Source organism: Sinocyclocheilus grahami, unplaced genomic scaffold, assembly GCF_001515645.1.
Source record: "Sinocyclocheilus grahami isolate Dianchi unplaced genomic scaffold, SAMN03320097.WGS_v1.1 scaffold534.1, whole genome shotgun sequence".
Lineage (NCBI taxonomy): Eukaryota > Metazoa > Chordata > Actinopteri > Cypriniformes > Cyprinidae > Sinocyclocheilus > Sinocyclocheilus grahami.
In genome coordinates, this window is record NW_015505713.1 from 643,475 (window position 1) to 660,858 (window position 17,384).

General features: G+C 35.7%; 2 protein-coding genes across 6 annotated transcripts; one reads left to right on the forward strand and one right to left on the reverse strand.

Moving 5' to 3' along the window:
* Positions 1-226: 226 nt before the first annotated feature.
* On the reverse strand, positions 227-12,646 carry cunh7orf57 (chromosome unknown C7orf57 homolog). Of its 5 annotated transcripts, none has more exons than XM_016238239.1 (8): positions 12,492-12,646; positions 11,987-12,066; positions 11,661-11,840; positions 9,684-9,777; positions 6,502-6,610; positions 1,511-1,593; positions 1,291-1,394; positions 227-1,116 (listed from the first exon to the last, which is right to left on the reverse strand). In XM_016238239.1, the coding sequence occupies exons 2-8, from the start codon at positions 12,021-12,023 to the stop codon at positions 1,064-1,066; spliced, it is 660 nt and encodes a 219-aa protein (XP_016093725.1). In that variant the 5' UTR covers positions 12,024-12,066; positions 12,492-12,646; the 3' UTR covers positions 227-1,063. The 5 variants fall into 5 exon arrangements, with proteins under 5 accessions (XP_016093725.1, XP_016093724.1, XP_016093723.1 ...); XM_016238238.1 differs by having other exon boundaries at positions 6,502-6,613; positions 11,987-12,060; positions 12,530-12,644; XM_016238237.1 differs by having other exon boundaries at positions 6,502-6,613; positions 12,530-12,644.
* A 1,419-nt stretch (positions 12,647-14,065) lies between these two features.
* Positions 14,066-17,384, forward strand: LOC107555403 (cytohesin-interacting protein). Its single transcript, XM_016238180.1, has 8 exons — positions 14,066-14,236; positions 14,434-14,474; positions 14,572-14,626; positions 14,787-14,883; positions 14,967-15,057; positions 16,080-16,146; positions 16,396-16,462; positions 17,181-17,384. Exons 1-8 carry the CDS (start codon positions 14,066-14,068, stop codon positions 17,240-17,242), a joined length of 651 nt encoding a protein of 216 aa, XP_016093666.1. The 3' UTR covers positions 17,243-17,384.

The window sequence follows — 17,384 nt, forward strand, 5'->3', positions numbered from 1 at the left end:
ATCACATTACATAAAGAAATATTATTACTGTTGTTGTTTTTGATTATTATAGCCTCTTATCTATTCCTTATTATTTAGCATCAAAATGTTTGCCTCTTTTTGAAACGTTTGTACACCTAAAAGTCTGAAACGTAGAAGGCATTTTTTTTCAAAATTGAAAATCTTTAGAGATAAGTGCATTCAACCTGTGAAACAATGACTACAAACAGCAAGTATTTTATGCACATGCAAATTTATTCAGTCATCCTTTATAGATATGAACTGACAGCAAGTGTAAACATTGTTTTCAGAAGGAAGAAACATTAAATTATACAGCGTAGAACACCAAAACAGCTGAATCTCTGGTTATTATTTACTATCACATCAATACTAACAACAGACATTCACAATCGCGAACTCCCTAAACCCCCTTCCTGTTCTCAAAGTTCTCACTTCATATAATCATTTACTGTAAGGTAACCTTCTTGTGTGCTCATCATGTGCTCAACTAGCTAACTACTGGGCTGTAAGAACACTCAAAAGTGTTCAAACAAGAGACTTACTGTAATGTATAAACCAACCATGGAAAGTGTAGTAAGTTTGCAGCTTACACATTTTGTCATATCCATTGACAATGTGAGGTGAGAAACAGCTGTTTAACGTGGCATAGGTATATCATATCTGTCTATGTGTGTGCTATCTTTAGTTTTCTTAAGGTTTTGGCACATTATTGCGCCATGATCACTAATGTGCAAGTGAAGAATGAATAGTATGAAAATCAGCTCCTTGGTATCAATGCTTCATGCATCTAAGATGTATTTTGTGGTGCATATACCCTGTAGATTTCATTTAGGGACTTACAAATATTCCTTCCTTCTAGGGGTATAGTTATCCTGATCACAAGCACCATAGATATGTGAGCATAACACAAACAAGTAATTTAGATAAAGATGCAAAATGAGAACAATCAGATGACTAAAAAGTGTTTTTGCATAAAGCAGAGTGGGTGGTTGATTCAAAGGAGCTAGTGGATACGAGAGAACAACAATTCATGAAGAAGGGTTTTAGCTAGGGGACATCATTTTTATTCCAGTTCCTCCTCTGGTGCAATGGTGCTGGTCAGTTCAGAGGTAATACCTACAATATCAAAGGCACACAAGTTAGTTTTACAATTATAGAAATAATTTGACATGCTTTAAGAATTTCATACCAAGCAACACCGCAGCTGCCTCCTACAGTGTATGTGGTTAACGACGCAACACAAAACTCAAACCACTCATGATGTTATAATAAAAAAACAGGAAGTCTCACTTGAAGCATCATCATCATTGAGAGATTTATTCTCTTCCTCAACATAACCAAAACTTAAAAGTTTGGACATGTTCACTGGAGCTGCCCCCTTCTTCTCATGGGAACTGTAGAGACAATTATAAAATACTTATACACTAAATACATTTCAGGAATTTAATAATTGTTTTTATTGTGAATCTGGAAAGTAATGTAGAGGCTAAAAATGTAAAAAGAGACATACATCTTTTTGAACTTGTTGGCTTCCACAATCTCTTTTTGGCTTAGGGAGAGCTTCTGCATCTCCGATGCAGCATGAATTACATTCTGTGTAAGGAAATAAGATGTTTATAATTTTAGGATTGAACAAAATGATCCACAATTTAATATAATGGTATAAAATGCTACTAATGAAACTTTCTTTACATGTGATTAATTCAAAATTCACAATGAATAATTCCAACCAGCAATAAATAAATAAATGTCACAAATGCATCATTAATACAAAGAAAGATGAGAAGCATGAAGGCAGAATATTAAATGACTAATAATGCAGTAAGATGATTCAGTTTCCGGAGTAAAAGATGAAAATGATAGGGAACGAAGCGAGAACCCCAGATCTAATGTTACAGGGTACAGAGCCATAGCAACAGTCATTTGAGTCAGTGTTCTAAAAGAACTAGTTCTTTATAGTTAAATTTCAAACTGGTTTTTACATTTAAAAGTCTTTGTTCAGTAACCTTAGTACTTTATAGTATCTGCTTTCAAAGTATGCAACCCTAACTTGACTACAGCAAATGAGTATTTTGTCTTTACAACTAAATAGCCACATAGTAAAAATTTGATCAAATTTGTATGCCTAAAGAGTCACCATGAAAACACAGAAGATACACTATATGGACTACACTATTGGGACACCCCTTCTAATGAACAGGTTTGACTACTTTAGTCATTTCCATGAGTACAAACCTTAATGGTAAAGCATATAATGATATTCTACGGAATTGTGTGCTTCTAATTTTATAGCAACAGTTTGGACAGGAACCTTTTCGATTCTAACATGACAATGCATCTGTGTATAAGGCAAGGTAAAAAAAAAAAAAAAAAGATTGATTCAGTCAGTGTGGAAGAACTTGACTGGTCTGCAGAAAGCAAAGTCCTAATCCCAGCTGAACACCTCTGGTGTGACTTTAATTGCAGACCTTGAGCCAAAAACCAAACACCAAAGACTTATGCTGGGTACACACCACAAGATAATCAGGCTGATTTTGGGCCGATTTCTCCCCTTCCGACAATCCTAGGTAATGTCCCGATTATCTTGGTGGTTCTAAAGATTATCTTATCAGATTTTCCTGTGGTGTGAGGTGTGTTAAGAGTGACTGAATCTGCTCGGAAGAACGTCGGAGGCGCCCCGATCGTGAATCAGAAATCCTGATGTGTGGGGGGAACATCGCGGCACACCACACACTATAGGAGCAAAAAGCATGTTTGTGGTCTCTCACATTTTGAAGATCTTATAAGATTTTACATATCTTTTAGTGTGTACCCAGCATTATACATATGGGTAGAGTCATTTTAGACACTTCCAAAGCTGTTGCAACAGAGATGGAAATAGAGTTTTTAAATACATGAATTATGTTTCCATCTATGTTGCCACAGTTTTGGAAGTGCCTTTTTCTGTTCTAAAGAAGGGGTGTCCCAATACTTTTGTCCATATGTGACCCTGGACCACAAAAGCAGTCTTAAGTAGCACAGGTATATTTGTAGCAATAGCCAACAATACATTGTATGGGTCAAAATTAGCAATTTTTATTTTATTCCAAAAAACATTAGGATATTAAGAAAAGATCGGGTTCCATGAAGACATTTTTTAAATTTCCTACCATAAATATATCGAAACTTAATTTTTGATTAGCAATATGCATAGCTAAGAACTTCATTTGGACAAGTTTAAAAGCGATTTTCTCAATATTTTGATTTTTTTGCACCCTCAGATTCCAGATGTTCAAATAGTTGTATCTCAGCCGAATTGTGTCCTAACATCCTTATTTATTCAGCTTTCATGATGTATAAATAAAAAAAAAATTGACTCTTATGACTGGTTTTGTGGTCCAGGGTCACATATAGTGTATCTTGCGAAAGTCCTATATATAGTCCTATGGGAGATCATGGTCTGACCATATCTTTATCCAAAGTCTTCATGTCAACATGTCAACCATTAAAAAGCAGATTCACAACAATGGAAAACAAAAACAACAGCATGCAGCTTGGAGTTTTTACTCAAATTATTAAATTATTGATTTCTTCACTAATATGGTTTTGCAGGTGCATGGCAACTGAAAGATTATTTGTAATATGGCAGCAGGATGAAGTTATGGGAGGGTTAAATAAGTGATGGCTATCACGGTCTTTGCTGATCCATTCACCTTTTTACCAGAATCCCAGGCTGAACAGTTATCAGTTCCAAAAGGGGCTTCCAGGTGCTGTAAGACCTCTTTAGACTTGCTGTTTCCATCAGGGGTGGTTGCTTCACTGCTGCTGTAAGCATAAGATGACATGATTGAACCCCAGTTTCACGCCATCATACTGGATGAATTGGGGTGGAACCCTTTTTCTCTACACAACCCTATAATTCTTCTGAGAGAAGAATGTAGGTCCTTCATGTCACCCTATTGAACTGCTTGAACATTCCATGCTGAAGGAAAAGTTCACCCAAAAATGAAGCATTTCTAAAATATTTACCATCCTGACACCATCCAAGATGAAGATGAGCTTTTTTCTTTGTTTGTTGGAGAAATTTAGCATTACATCATTTGCGCACCAATGGATCCTCTGCAGTGAATGGGTGCCATCAGAATGAGTCCAAACAGCTGATAAAAGCATAACAAGAATCAATAATCGACATGTCTCGAGATCATCAATTAACATCTTGTTAAGAGAAAAGCTGTGTGTTTGTAATAAACAAATCTATCATAAAGAAGTTTGAACTTTCAACCCCTTTAAACCGTCGCCTCTAGCCTAAAGTAAAGTCTATAATCCTTAGTGATGCTTTCTCTAATTAAAAAGTCTGTCGCCCGGTGTCCTCTCACATTCAAATCCACCAAGATATTTGTTTAGAACTGTTTTGGGCTGTTTTCACTAGGGATGCACCGATACCACTTTTTCCAGTACTTGCCCGATACGATACTTTTATTTTTGGTACTTGCCGATACAGAGTACCGATACTAGGGCTGCACAATAAATCGAAATTGAATCGAGATTCGACAGAAGCTGCGATTGTCATGCGTATCTTTCAGTGAAGCACGGTTCTGTGATCAGCAGTAAATCTCCATCCAAAGGCCAGAGGGCGCTCTCGCACTGAAACTCCAAATATGCCCGAAGAAGAAATCCAGGAAATGCCTATCGCTGCAGCTGAATAAACCGAAGATTCAACTGCTTTCATTGATTCAACGTGACTAATAAACACACGACTACGGCAATATACGGTTTATCGGAGTTCTTATTATAATAATTTTCATTAAAATAAAGTATATTAATAATGCAATGCCTTTATCACTGCTTAAATACTATGAAATATGTTGCGTGCCTTATTCTGTGTAAGAAGCCACATCACCTCACAGAAGGATTTATTTCAAACGTTATGACGTTATGAAGTGAGTTTGGAGTAAAAAAGTCACCATGAAAACACAGAAGATACACTATATGGACTACACTATTGGGACACCCCTTCTAATGAACAGGTTTGACTACTTTAGTCATTTCCATGAGTACAAACCTTAATGGTAAAGCATATAATGATATTCTACGGAATTGTGTGCTTCTAATTTTATAGCAACAGTTTGGACAGGAACCTTTTCGATTCTAACATGACAATGCATCTGTGTATAAGGCAAGGTAAAAAAAAAAAAAAAAAAAAGATTGATTCAGTCAGTGTGGAAGAACTTGACTGGTCTGCAGAAAGCAAAGTCCTAATCCCAGCTGAACACCTCTGGTGTGACTTTAATTGCAGACCTTGAGCCAAAAACCAAACACCAAAGACTTATGCTGGGTACACACCACAAGATAATCAGGCTGATTTTGGGCCGATTTCTCCCCTTCCGACAATCCTAGGTAATGTCCCGATTATCTTGGTGGTTCTAAAGATTATCTTATCAGATTTTCCTGTGGTGTGAGGTGTGTTAAGAGTGACTGAATCTGCTCGGAAGAACGTCGGAGGCGCCCCGATCGTGAATCAGAAATCCTGATGTGTGGGGGGAACATCGCGGCACACCACACACTATAGGAGCAAAAAGCATGTTTGTGGTCTCTCACATTTTGAAGATCTTATAAGATTTTACATATCTTTTAGTGTGTACCCAGCATTATACATATGGGTAGAGTCATTTTAGACACTTCCAAAGCTGTTGCAACAGAGATGGAAATAGAGTTTTTAAATACATGAATTATGTTTCCATCTATGTTGCCACAGTTTTGGAAGTGCCTTTTTCTGTTCTAAAGAAGGGGTGTCCCAATACTTTTGTCCATATGTGACCCTGGACCACAAAAGCAGTCTTAAGTAGCACAGGTATATTTGTAGCAATAGCCAACAATACATTGTATGGGTCAAAATTAGCAATTTTTATTTTATTCCAAAAAACATTAGGATATTAAGAAAAGATCGGGTTCCATGAAGACATTTTTTAAATTTCCTACCATAAATATATCGAAACTTAATTTTTGATTAGCAATATGCATAGCTAAGAACTTCATTTGGACAAGTTTAAAAGCGATTTTCTCAATATTTTGATTTTTTTGCACCCTCAGATTCCAGATGTTCAAATAGTTGTATCTCAGCCGAATTGTGTCCTAACATCCTTATTTATTCAGCTTTCATGATGTATAAATAAAAAAAAAATTGACTCTTATGACTGGTTTTGTGGTCCAGGGTCACATATAGTGTATCTTGCGAAAGTCCTATATATAGTCCTATGGGAGATCATGGTCTGACCATATCTTTATCCAAAGTCTTCATGTCAACCATTAAGAAAATAAAAAGCAGATTCACAACAATGGAAAACAAAAACAACAGCATGCAGCTTGGAGTTTTTACTCAAATTATTCAAGTGAAGATTTCTTCACTAATATGGTTTTGCAGGTGCATGGCAACTGAAAGATTATTTGTAATATGGCAGCAGGATGAAGTTATGGGAGGGTTAAATAAGTGATGGCTATCACGGTCTTTGCTGATCCATTCACCTTTTTACCAGAATCCCAGGCTGAACAGTTATCAGTTCCAAAAGGGGCTTCCAGGTGCTGTAAGACCTCTTTAGACTTGCTGTTTCCATCAGGGGTGGTTGCTTCACTGCTGCTGTAAGCATAAGATGACATGATTGAACCCCAGTTTCACGCCATCATACTGGATGAATTGGGGTGGAACCCTTTTTCTCTACACAACCCTATAATTCTTCTGAGAGAAGAATGTAGGTCCTTCATGTCACCCTATTGAACTGCTTGAACATTCCATGCTGAAGGAAAAGTTCACCCAAAAATGAAGCATTTCTAAAATATTTACCATCCTGACACCATCCAAGATGAAGATGAGCTTTTTTCTTTGTTTGTTGGAGAAATTTAGCATTACATCATTTGCGCACCAATGGATCCTCTGCAGTGAATGGGTGCCATCAGAATGAGTCCAAACAGCTGATAAAAGCATAACAAGAATCAATAATCGACATGTCTCGAGATCATCAATTAACATCTTGTTAAGAGAAAAGCTGTGTGTTTGTAATAAACAAATCTATCATAAAGAAGTTTGAACTTTCAACCCCTTTAAACCGTCGCCTCTAGCCTAAAGTAAAGTCTATAATCCTTAGTGATGCTTTCTCTAATTAAAAAGTCTGTCGCCCGGTGTCCTCTCACATTCAAATCCACCAAGATATTTGTTTAGAACTGTTTTGGGCTGTTTTCACTAGGGATGCACCGATACCACTTTTTCCAGTACTTGCCCGATACGATACTTTTATTTTTGGTACTTGCCGATACAGAGTACCGATACTAGGGCTGCACAATAAATCGAAATTGAATCGAGATTCGACAGAAGCTGCGATTGTCATGCGTATCTTTCAGTGAAGCACGGTTCTGTGATCAGCAGTAAATCTCCATCCAAAGGCCAGAGGGCGCTCTCGCACTGAAACTCCAAATATGCCCGAAGAAGAAATCCAGGAAATGCCTATCGCTGCAGCTGAATAAACCGAAGATTCAACTGCTTTCATTGATTCAACGTGACTAATAAACACACGACTACGGCAATATACGGTTTATCGGAGTTCTTATTATAATAATTTTCATTAAAATAAAGTATATTAATAATGCAATGCCTTTATCACTGCTTAAATACTATGAAATATGTTGCGTGCCTTATTCTGTGTAAGAAGCCACATCACCTCACAGAAGGATTTATTTCAAACGTTATGACGTTATGAAGTGAGTTTGGAGTAAAAATATGTTATTAAATGTGGTATTTTCACATGCTTTCAGATGGAGCAGCATTTACTTCACAGAGCCGTAGTTCACTGAGAAGCTATGCAAACAGCTGTCATTATCGCGAACTATTTCGTCGATTTCAGAATCGCGCAATAAAATTGTCTGCGATTTTTTTAGCGTAACTTGTCAGTGAACTACGGCTATGTGTAGTAAAGGCTGCTCCATCTGAAAGCATGTGATGATGATTTCCTGCTGATTACAGAACCGGCATTACTAACAAATTGCGCAATTAATCGTGCAGCCCTAACCGATACCAATATTTTTATTGCATTTGTAAATTATAATTTAAATATTGGGTACAGAAACCAAAAGAGTATGTATAATGTTAGTTGGTTAACTTTATTTATCAAATAGATACAGTCAAACCAAAATGTATTCAGACACCTTCAACATTTCTCACATTATCTCAATTATCTCGCTATAGTTTAGAAAATGGTAATAAAATATGACAAGAACTCAGAGTTAAACTGTGTCAGAACAAATTCAGCTTGATAATGTTAGATAATTTTGATAGAAAGGTATGTAATGGATTACAATCAACCAAAAATTATTCAGACAGCTGTTAGTATGACAGTATTTACACAACTATGAATACTTAGTTGGGTGACCCTTAAGCCTTAATGACAGCCTGTAGTCTCCTGGGCATGCTGTCACCCAGCTTCATGTAAACCTGAACTTAAAAACCCAAATTTGTATCAGTTTTACGGGTAGTTCACAAGAGGACAGTAGTACAGCCTAGCGCATTTCACACAGGCTGCTAGATTCACTTTCGCCAGAAAGTCGTGTATGCCTAAGGTTGAAAATAAATGATGTTTATAGTGAATGCCCCTATAAATGGTCTTATTTTTACGATTTAGTTTTAATCCAAATGATGCGCGTGCTAAGTGAGTGAACATCAAAGATCACACAACAGAAGTGCACGCTCTCTCGCTCTCTACCGTTAAGTAACTTGTGCATTGTTTTACTTACTTGTTTTTTACATATCCGACTGAATTACAAACTTTTCAGTGATGTCTGTGAGAAAGGTATATTCACTCGACAAGCTCACGCATCTGCGCCACCGCGCACTCAATCCACTCAGCGTGTTTTGCTTATAAGCTCGCACACATCAGCTATACAGGCGTTAATACTGAATGTTTAACGTTATATGCATTGCATACATATACTTCGTAATAGACATCCTTAACTCCATTCTGCTGTCTGTTGTTGGTGTTTCTTTGTCTGAATATGGCGCTTATCACATGCTGTGTGGTATTGGCGTTTGGTATCGGGGCATTTTAACAAGTACAAGTACAGGAGCTCAGTATCGGGCCCGATACCGATACCAGTATCGGTGCATCCCTAGTTTTCACTTGTAAACTGATCTGCATGATCTGTGCATCTTTCTCTCCTGATTTAGACGAGACAACTTTTTCACTGGAGATAGCAATATTAATCGATAGAGGACTCAGTTTGAAGTTAAAAACATCTGAATTATTCATTTCTTTATTACAAACATGCAGCTTTATTCACAAGACATTAATTGATGGACTGGAGGCAAGTGGATTACTAACGGATTATTGTGATGTTTTTATCAGCTGTTTGAACTCTCATTCTGACGGCACCCATTCATTGTAGTGGATCCATAGGTTGAACAAGTGATGTAATGCTAAATCTGTTCTGATGAATAAACAAACTCGTCTACAGCTTGGATGGCCTGAATTCCTTTAAATACCAGAAGTAATTGACACATTCATAGCTTCTTTCTCCAGCCAAATAATTTGTAATAAACTGAGATGATCTCTTATAATCTGTCTAGGATGATTCTTTTGATCAGAATGATGTATTTCCGAAGCATTTGGCTTCATTTATTATTTCTGTTCATAACAATACCTTATGGGCTGATAGATTCTCACCTCTCTTGATCATCAGGTGTGCCAGAGAACCAATTAGAGGGTTTGTAGGAACTGTTAGGTTTTGTTTCCACAGGGTCATCGTGACTCAGCAAGCCTATGGGAGAAATGAAAGATAAGCAGGGCATAATTAAAATAAATCAAATCAAATCTACTGTTGTTATTTGAGCTATTTCTTTAAGGATTTTTTGTGTTTATCAAGCTGATTTCACTTTTAGTAATCCAGTTTTGTGTACAAATGTCTTAACTTTTGGTTGTTGTATCAAACAATAAGTCACTAAATACTTCAAGATAATTTGTCACAATCACTTTGTATTCTTTACTAAACATTTGTGCAAAAGCAGTAGGTCATTCTAAACGTATGTACTTCACTTAGGCTACGTCCACACGAAGCCAGAGCTTTCCCTATCTGATCTTTTTTTTCCCCTCGTCTCAAGAAATATCTGCGTCCACACGAAACCACAAAACCGACACAAAACGATGTAGTATACATGCCAGACCAGTATGTGGCACTGTAATTCTGCCACAGAGATACACTAAAAACGGAGAAGAAGACTTGGACTATGCGCATTAGGGATGGGCGATACCACTTATTTTGTTTTCGATACGATACTGATATTTTTCAAGGCAGTATCGTAGATATCGATACTGATACGATACTTCTGAACTAAACTTTTAAATAATGAAATGTATTAAATTATTAAATTACTAAGTGTAAAATGGGTAATGATAACCACTTAACTTTGTTTAAAACACATTTTAACATTCAATACGCCTTAATTGTAATTTATTAGGTTATATTTTTGTTTACACATGGTTCAAATGTGTTTTTTTGTTTACACATGATTCAAATCTACAAATACTACAGTGGAACTACGATCACTTTAGTAAAACCATGGTTCATTATCATAAGGGACTGCCAGTGACAGGCTGTTGCATGCATAAAATGCAACCTTTTTGTTCTGACAGTGTATGATTTCTATTAACATTACAGAATAGAACACGATCTATATTATCTTTCAACGTTCAATTTAAATAAATGTAATTGCACAAACTATGTAGGCTACGATTTCAATTTGTTTATTGTGAAATAACTCAAACATATGTTTTTTTTCTGTCCTCTGACAAGCATTGTTCAGGGCCGCCGTTCCCAAAAGCTTTAATGCTTTCTTATGATACTTTTGGGAAACGCAGCCCTGTGTGAATGCACTTTTAGAAATGAGTGAACGCTCTCTGTGATGGATTGGTTCTGTCTTGCAACATTTGCGTGTGTTCAGATGAGCAGGGAAATAGTTCTATCCTACACAATTACTTGCGAACAAAGGTTATTCGTCCAATTCAATGCATTTGTACGCATTATTATTATAATTATTTTAAATAAACAAAATCACTGGTAAATAAAACACACCTTAGTATCGATATTTTTAGTTTGAGTATCGATACTTTCGATACTCGGGTCAGTATCGATTATATCGATACTTAGGATCGATACGCCCATCCCTAATGCGCATAAACCTTGAGCGCGGTACACAAACGAACATGGAACGATACATTTATTAATCTGTGTTAATGTTAGTTAATAAAAAGACAATCGTTCAGTGTTTGTTCATGTTTTTGTTGCCGTGACGTAGTGGTGTCTGACTAGGGGCGAGACGTAGACTGGTGACGTCTTCGTTTCAGAAAATATACGCATTCGCTGTCCACACGAAAACGCAAGGGCAGCGTTTTCAGATTTATCCACTCTGGGACCCGGTTTCAAAAAATATCGGTTTCACTTTCCCAAAACGCCGGATCCGTGTGGACGAAACGCCTATACAATACAAAATGTATACAGCTAAACGCGTCTCCATGTGGACGAGGCCTTAGTTTCTTTAATAAATAGTGAGACAAGTGCATAAGACGCTATTCTGAACATATCATAAATCATGGCAAAGTTGAAGATAAATTTGAAAACAATACATTCTAGTGTAACACATTTACCCCTCTGTCCTCCTTGTTTTGCAAGTTTAACATAATCCGAGTCAGTGGCTTGAATTCCTACGCGTCTTCCTCCTTTAGTTATTTCTTGAGGAGTGGTGTCGGCAGTCGCAGATAAACCCGGAATCTGTGATGAGGGTCCAACAGCTCCATTTGAACTAGCAAGGTTAGCTGTCCTAACACCTACAATGAAATTATAATATTTGTACAATTATTTGCCTTAATCAAAAAATATTTGTGAAAACAATATTCATGTGTACAGCAACGTAGGCCTAAGGTGGTCTGTAAAGAAGATAACAGTATAATGCGCTTCTCAGAAGGACCGTTACCTGGTTTTGTCCGGCGATAGTTGGGCTCGGCAGCCATGACTGGGGTCTTAGTGGTCAGTGGTGGTTTGATAGCTCTGCAACTGCAGAAAGACAAAGTTAAGTCCTTTGCATTTATTCCAAATAAAAGGTCAGCCGAACTATTGTCCTTTAACGCGTGCTTAAATTATCCAATTAAAGCGCGAATTAAATGTCAGTGTCAGCTCGACATATTGAGCATTTCTTCGTGTAGACAGCCGTGTATCTACAGCTACCTTACCAAAGCGAATAAACGTATCTATTACCATTCATGTTTTAAAACACTGTGGTAATTTGAGCTATTTCTCTCAGGATTTTCTTGTATATCATTTAGCTCTCGTGTCAACCTTGTCGCCTAGTAACAAAAGCAGCATCAGGACCACAATCATCATCTGTACAAGACAAGCCAATTATCAGCGCAGATTTAAAAAATAGAGCTCACAGACACTGCAGATAAAAACAACATTGGAAGATTGGAACATTGATATACCTGAGGCTACGAAAAGATGTGGAAAAGACAAAGCTTACGTCGTGTCAACCAGCGCACAGAAGGGGGACGCCTAGATTCCTCTTCTTCATCAGATTGAACTGCGCACTGAACCCGGAGACGCCTTTCCTGCCACCTACTGGATAGCGAATGATCTTCAAGAAGCGTGGACACCTCCTCCACACAGCCCACAGCACAGCTTTGACTAACGCAAGAATTTGCATGTCATGAAGTATATCATTGAGAAGTAAGGATTAGCTAATATGGTTTTAGATTTTTATTCAACTTTTGTTATTAACATTTACATTAGCACGTATCCTCTTATTTATTTATTTGTTTGTTTATTTGTTTGTTTGTTTGAAGACCGTTTAAATATGGAGGGCCAAATGACTCAAAATTAAATCATTACATAAATGTTGAAATATATAAATAAATCGTTAAATACATAATTAAATACATATTGGCTATAAATGCGTAAATAAATGCAGAAATATTCATTCGTTCGTTCGTTCATACATTCATTCATTCATTTTATACACGTCTCGACAACCATTACCCTGAAAATGAAATGTGGAAGAAATGAATAAACGAATGAATGAATATTTATGCATTTAATTATTTAAATATGTATTTAACCATTGATTTATATATTCCAATATTTATTTAATGATTTGATTTTGAGTCATTTGGCCCTCCATACTGTTCATCTTCATCAATTCTTTATTCATGTTTTAACCTATATGGAAAAAGACATTCTGCCTTTTTATTTGATTATTTTACTTTACTGTATTTTATTATAAAATGAAAGTGAATTGAAATCTTTAAAAATTCTCTTTTTCTATTTTAATGTACGGAAGGCTTTTTTGACCATTTTAAATAAATCATTCATTCATTCATTCATTCACACGTCTCGACAACCATTACCCTGAAAATGAAATGTGGAAGAAATGAATAAACGAATGAATGAATATTTATGCATTTAATTATTTAAATATGTATTTAACCATTGATTTATATATTCCAATATTTATTTAATGATTTGATTTTGAGTCATTTGGCCCTCCATACTGTTCATCTTCATCAATTCTTTATTCATGTTTTAACCTATATGGAAAAAGACATTCTGCCTTTTTATTTGATTATTTTACTTTACTGTATTTTATTATAAAATGAAAGTGAATTGAAATCTTTAAAAATTCTCTTTTTCTATTTTAATGTACGGAAGGCTTTTTTGACCATTTTAAATAAATGAATTTAATGATAAAAAAATGAATAGCACATATACAATTTCATTATGAGAAATGAAATTCAACTATAATTTTCATTTTTATCATACCTGTACAATTATGTTTTTTAAATTGGCAGACAATGTCATCCATATTTATGTAGGTCTACGTTTTGTTTGTTTATTTTAAACATGATTCTCCATAAATGTACGCTGACACAGACTTACAGTAAAATCATTCTGTAGTTTGTAGTGAAGCCCTGGGGACTTTACTGTGGTCACGTTACGTGACATCCGTTCAGTGAGAAGGCGTGCATAAAAACCAGAGAGAGCGACGTTCTCAGCAGCAGAGATGCCAGCACACACTCTGAAGATGACAGCATCTGTTCAATACATAAGAAAACTGCTGGGAAAAAGCAGCTGTGCGACAAGCAACCTGTTGAACACTGGACACAAAACCCAGAAGAACACTACCGATTATAAAACCATCAGGAACAAAGATGGAAAAAGTCATAAAAGAAACGTAAGTGACTATTTTCGTATTTGCTTTATTTTTGACATATTCATTTTGTTTGATGTTTAATATGATTTGATATTTCTCTAGTAATATTCTGCTGAACATGTAGGTTTCTACTAATATTTAGTAGGCTATGTAAATAACATATTAACCTACTAAATTGCTTATTTTAATAATTAACAATGTGGAATGTTATTTTGTAGGTAGTGCAATTCCAAGACAACACAACAGAGCAGTATATACGGTAAAAAAGTTATTAAGTTGCATCCTAAGCTTGTCAACCCACATGCACAACTCAAATTTGGTCTGACTCTCTCTTGCTCATGTCTCTTGGTTAACAGGAGAAGTGTTGATTTAAGAAGAAAAGAAAATGAAACTTTTGGGTTTGACATCCAGGTAACCTCATTACCCACCCACCCTCTCTCTCTCATACTCTTCTTATACTTTTTTCTCCATTCATTCAAGCATTACGTGCCTGCCTGAGGGCTTATTATCTGTCAGGGGATAATTGGATTTTGGATGATGAATTGCTTGGGTCTTTACTCCCTGTCCATAGACAAGCAGTGTTGAGAGAAGCATCAGTACTGAGCAGGGCTCGTGTGTGTGTTGGGTGAAGGAGAACAGTCTGGCAGAGAGTAGTGGGTTAATGACAGGTAAGTTATCAAGACACCTGCTCACTTCTGTCGAGCACCAGTGTCATTCATACTTACTAAAATCTCTTTGTCTCTCACCTCAGGTGATGTTATTATAACGGTCAACAGTGTGTATATTGCTGGATTCACTCAGCAGCAGATCAACAATCTGGTTCAAAAGTCCTCCACCTTAATGTAAGACTCAACACTATCAACTATGTTACATTTTTGATGATTAATGTACAGTTATACAATGTATTTTCAACGGAAAAAGAATATAAAAATGCTACAGTAAAAAAAATGTTAGTTTGTTCACTGAAATATTTGTATTTTAATTGTTTGCGAGGAAAAAATATGAATTAGCATAATTTATGGTTAAAGTTTACATATTTAATATTTCATTAGATATAACAGGTCACCACATGTATACACACACATACCTTTTTATTAAGGTTTTATATTATTATTATTGTTATTATTAAATGTTTTAATGCCATTTTTAATAAGAAAAGTAGAAGTCACATTTTTATTAATGGTCCCTGTGTAAAGCATCACATTTGATTATATTTCATTTAAAATGTTTAATGCAGTGTTTATTGGATTGCAATCATTTTTATAATATTACAATATGTGACCCTGGACCACAAAACCAGTCTTAAGTGTCAATTTTTCGTAATTGAGATTTATACATCATCCGAAAGCTGAATAAATAAGCTTTCCATTGATGTATGGTTTGTTAGGATAGGACAATATTTGGTCAAGATACAACTATTTGAAAATCTGGAATCTGAGGTTGCAAAAAAATCTAAATATTGAGAAAATCGCCTTTAAAGTTGTCCAAATAAAGTCCTTAGCAATGCATATTACTAATCAAAACTGAAGTTTTGATATATTTACGGTAGGGAATTTACAAAATATCTTATACTTAATATCCTAATGATTTTTGGCATAAAAGAAAAATTTATAATTTTGACCCATACAATGTATTTTTGGCTATTGCTACAAATATACCCGTGCTACTTAAGACTGGTTTGTTCTCCAGAGTCACATATGTGTATTAATACTGTCTTAATAAAGTAGTAGTTTAAAGTATTAGTATCATTGTTATTATATAATAAGCTCAATGAACCAGTCAAAACCCTGTCTAACCCTAGTTTTGATTGTAAGTGCTGCTTGATCTGAATATATTTTTTTGTCTTGTCTTTTGTTGACTGTAGGATGGAGATTATCAGAGGTTCTACAGAAAAGCAGAGACAATTGCTTAGCAAGCTTTATCTCCTGCAGGTGATTTTCTTCAAAATATTGAAATTTCTTATTAGCCTCAGTCCCATTTTGTACCCTAATTATGTATCTTTATAACACTACATAATCATTCTTCTCCTGTTTTGCGTAACTTGTGTATCAGTAGATATTTACGGTAATGTTGTTGTATATTGGGTAACTGTGTGAATCGTGAACAAAACAGGTTTCTTGATGCTTAACAGGTTTTTTTCTTTCTCTGTGTTTCCCCCTCACATTTACACCACACTACAGAAACAGTTTACAGAGAAATGCGAAGAGCTTCAGACACTCATCGCAGAGGAAGTGCGTCTGGCAGGAGGTGTGTGTTAATGTGTGTTTGTGTGTGAGAGAAAGACAGAGAGATGTGGGCATAAACTACCCACAAGTGAAACGCATCATTTCCCCATAAAGCCACGCTCTGCCCTCAGGATGCCAACAAAAGCATCACAAGATCTGTGTGTGTGTTTGTGTGTGTGTGTGTGTGTGTGGGCGGAATGTGGGGAGTGTGTGTGCTTACATGTAGAAATTCTGCTTTTACAGGAAGAAACTTTGCTGACAATTCTTGATACTGTTCTGATATGAAACTACAGCAAGTCTACACTGTAAACAACTAAATTAACTGGTTTATTTAAGTAAAATGTATTCTGTATACATATACCCAGTGATGCCTTAAATTTTGGTTCCGTAGTGTAAAGAACATTTTAATAATTTAACGGATCTTTTGCCACTATAAGGAAAGGTTCCATGGATGTTAAAGGTCCTTCGTGAAACATAGATGACAATAAAGAACCTTTATTTTTAAGAGTGTGCATCAACAAGGGATCAGCTGGTCAGGAATGACATATGTTAAAAAGTATTAACATAGTATCACATATTGCATAGAACAGCATAATACTTTATAATGAATAATAAACAAACAAAATTGAAAATAGCACCAAATTAAATATTTTCAGTTAAAATTGGTTTTCATTTCAGTTACACAATAACACAAACACTTTTAGTGCCAGTAAATGAAAACAATCTGTTCCTGTTTTCAGGTGCTGTGGAAAACATCCAGAAACATCCAAATCCTGGCCATATGCTCAAGGAGACCCCATGAGAGACCCTGTTCAGACAGCATATTTTCTGTACAATGCTATATCGTGGTTTAAATTAATGAGTGAAAAGCTAAATATTGATGTACAGAGATGGAATTATTTAACAATTTATTTAAACCATGTATTTGTGTATTTTACACTATT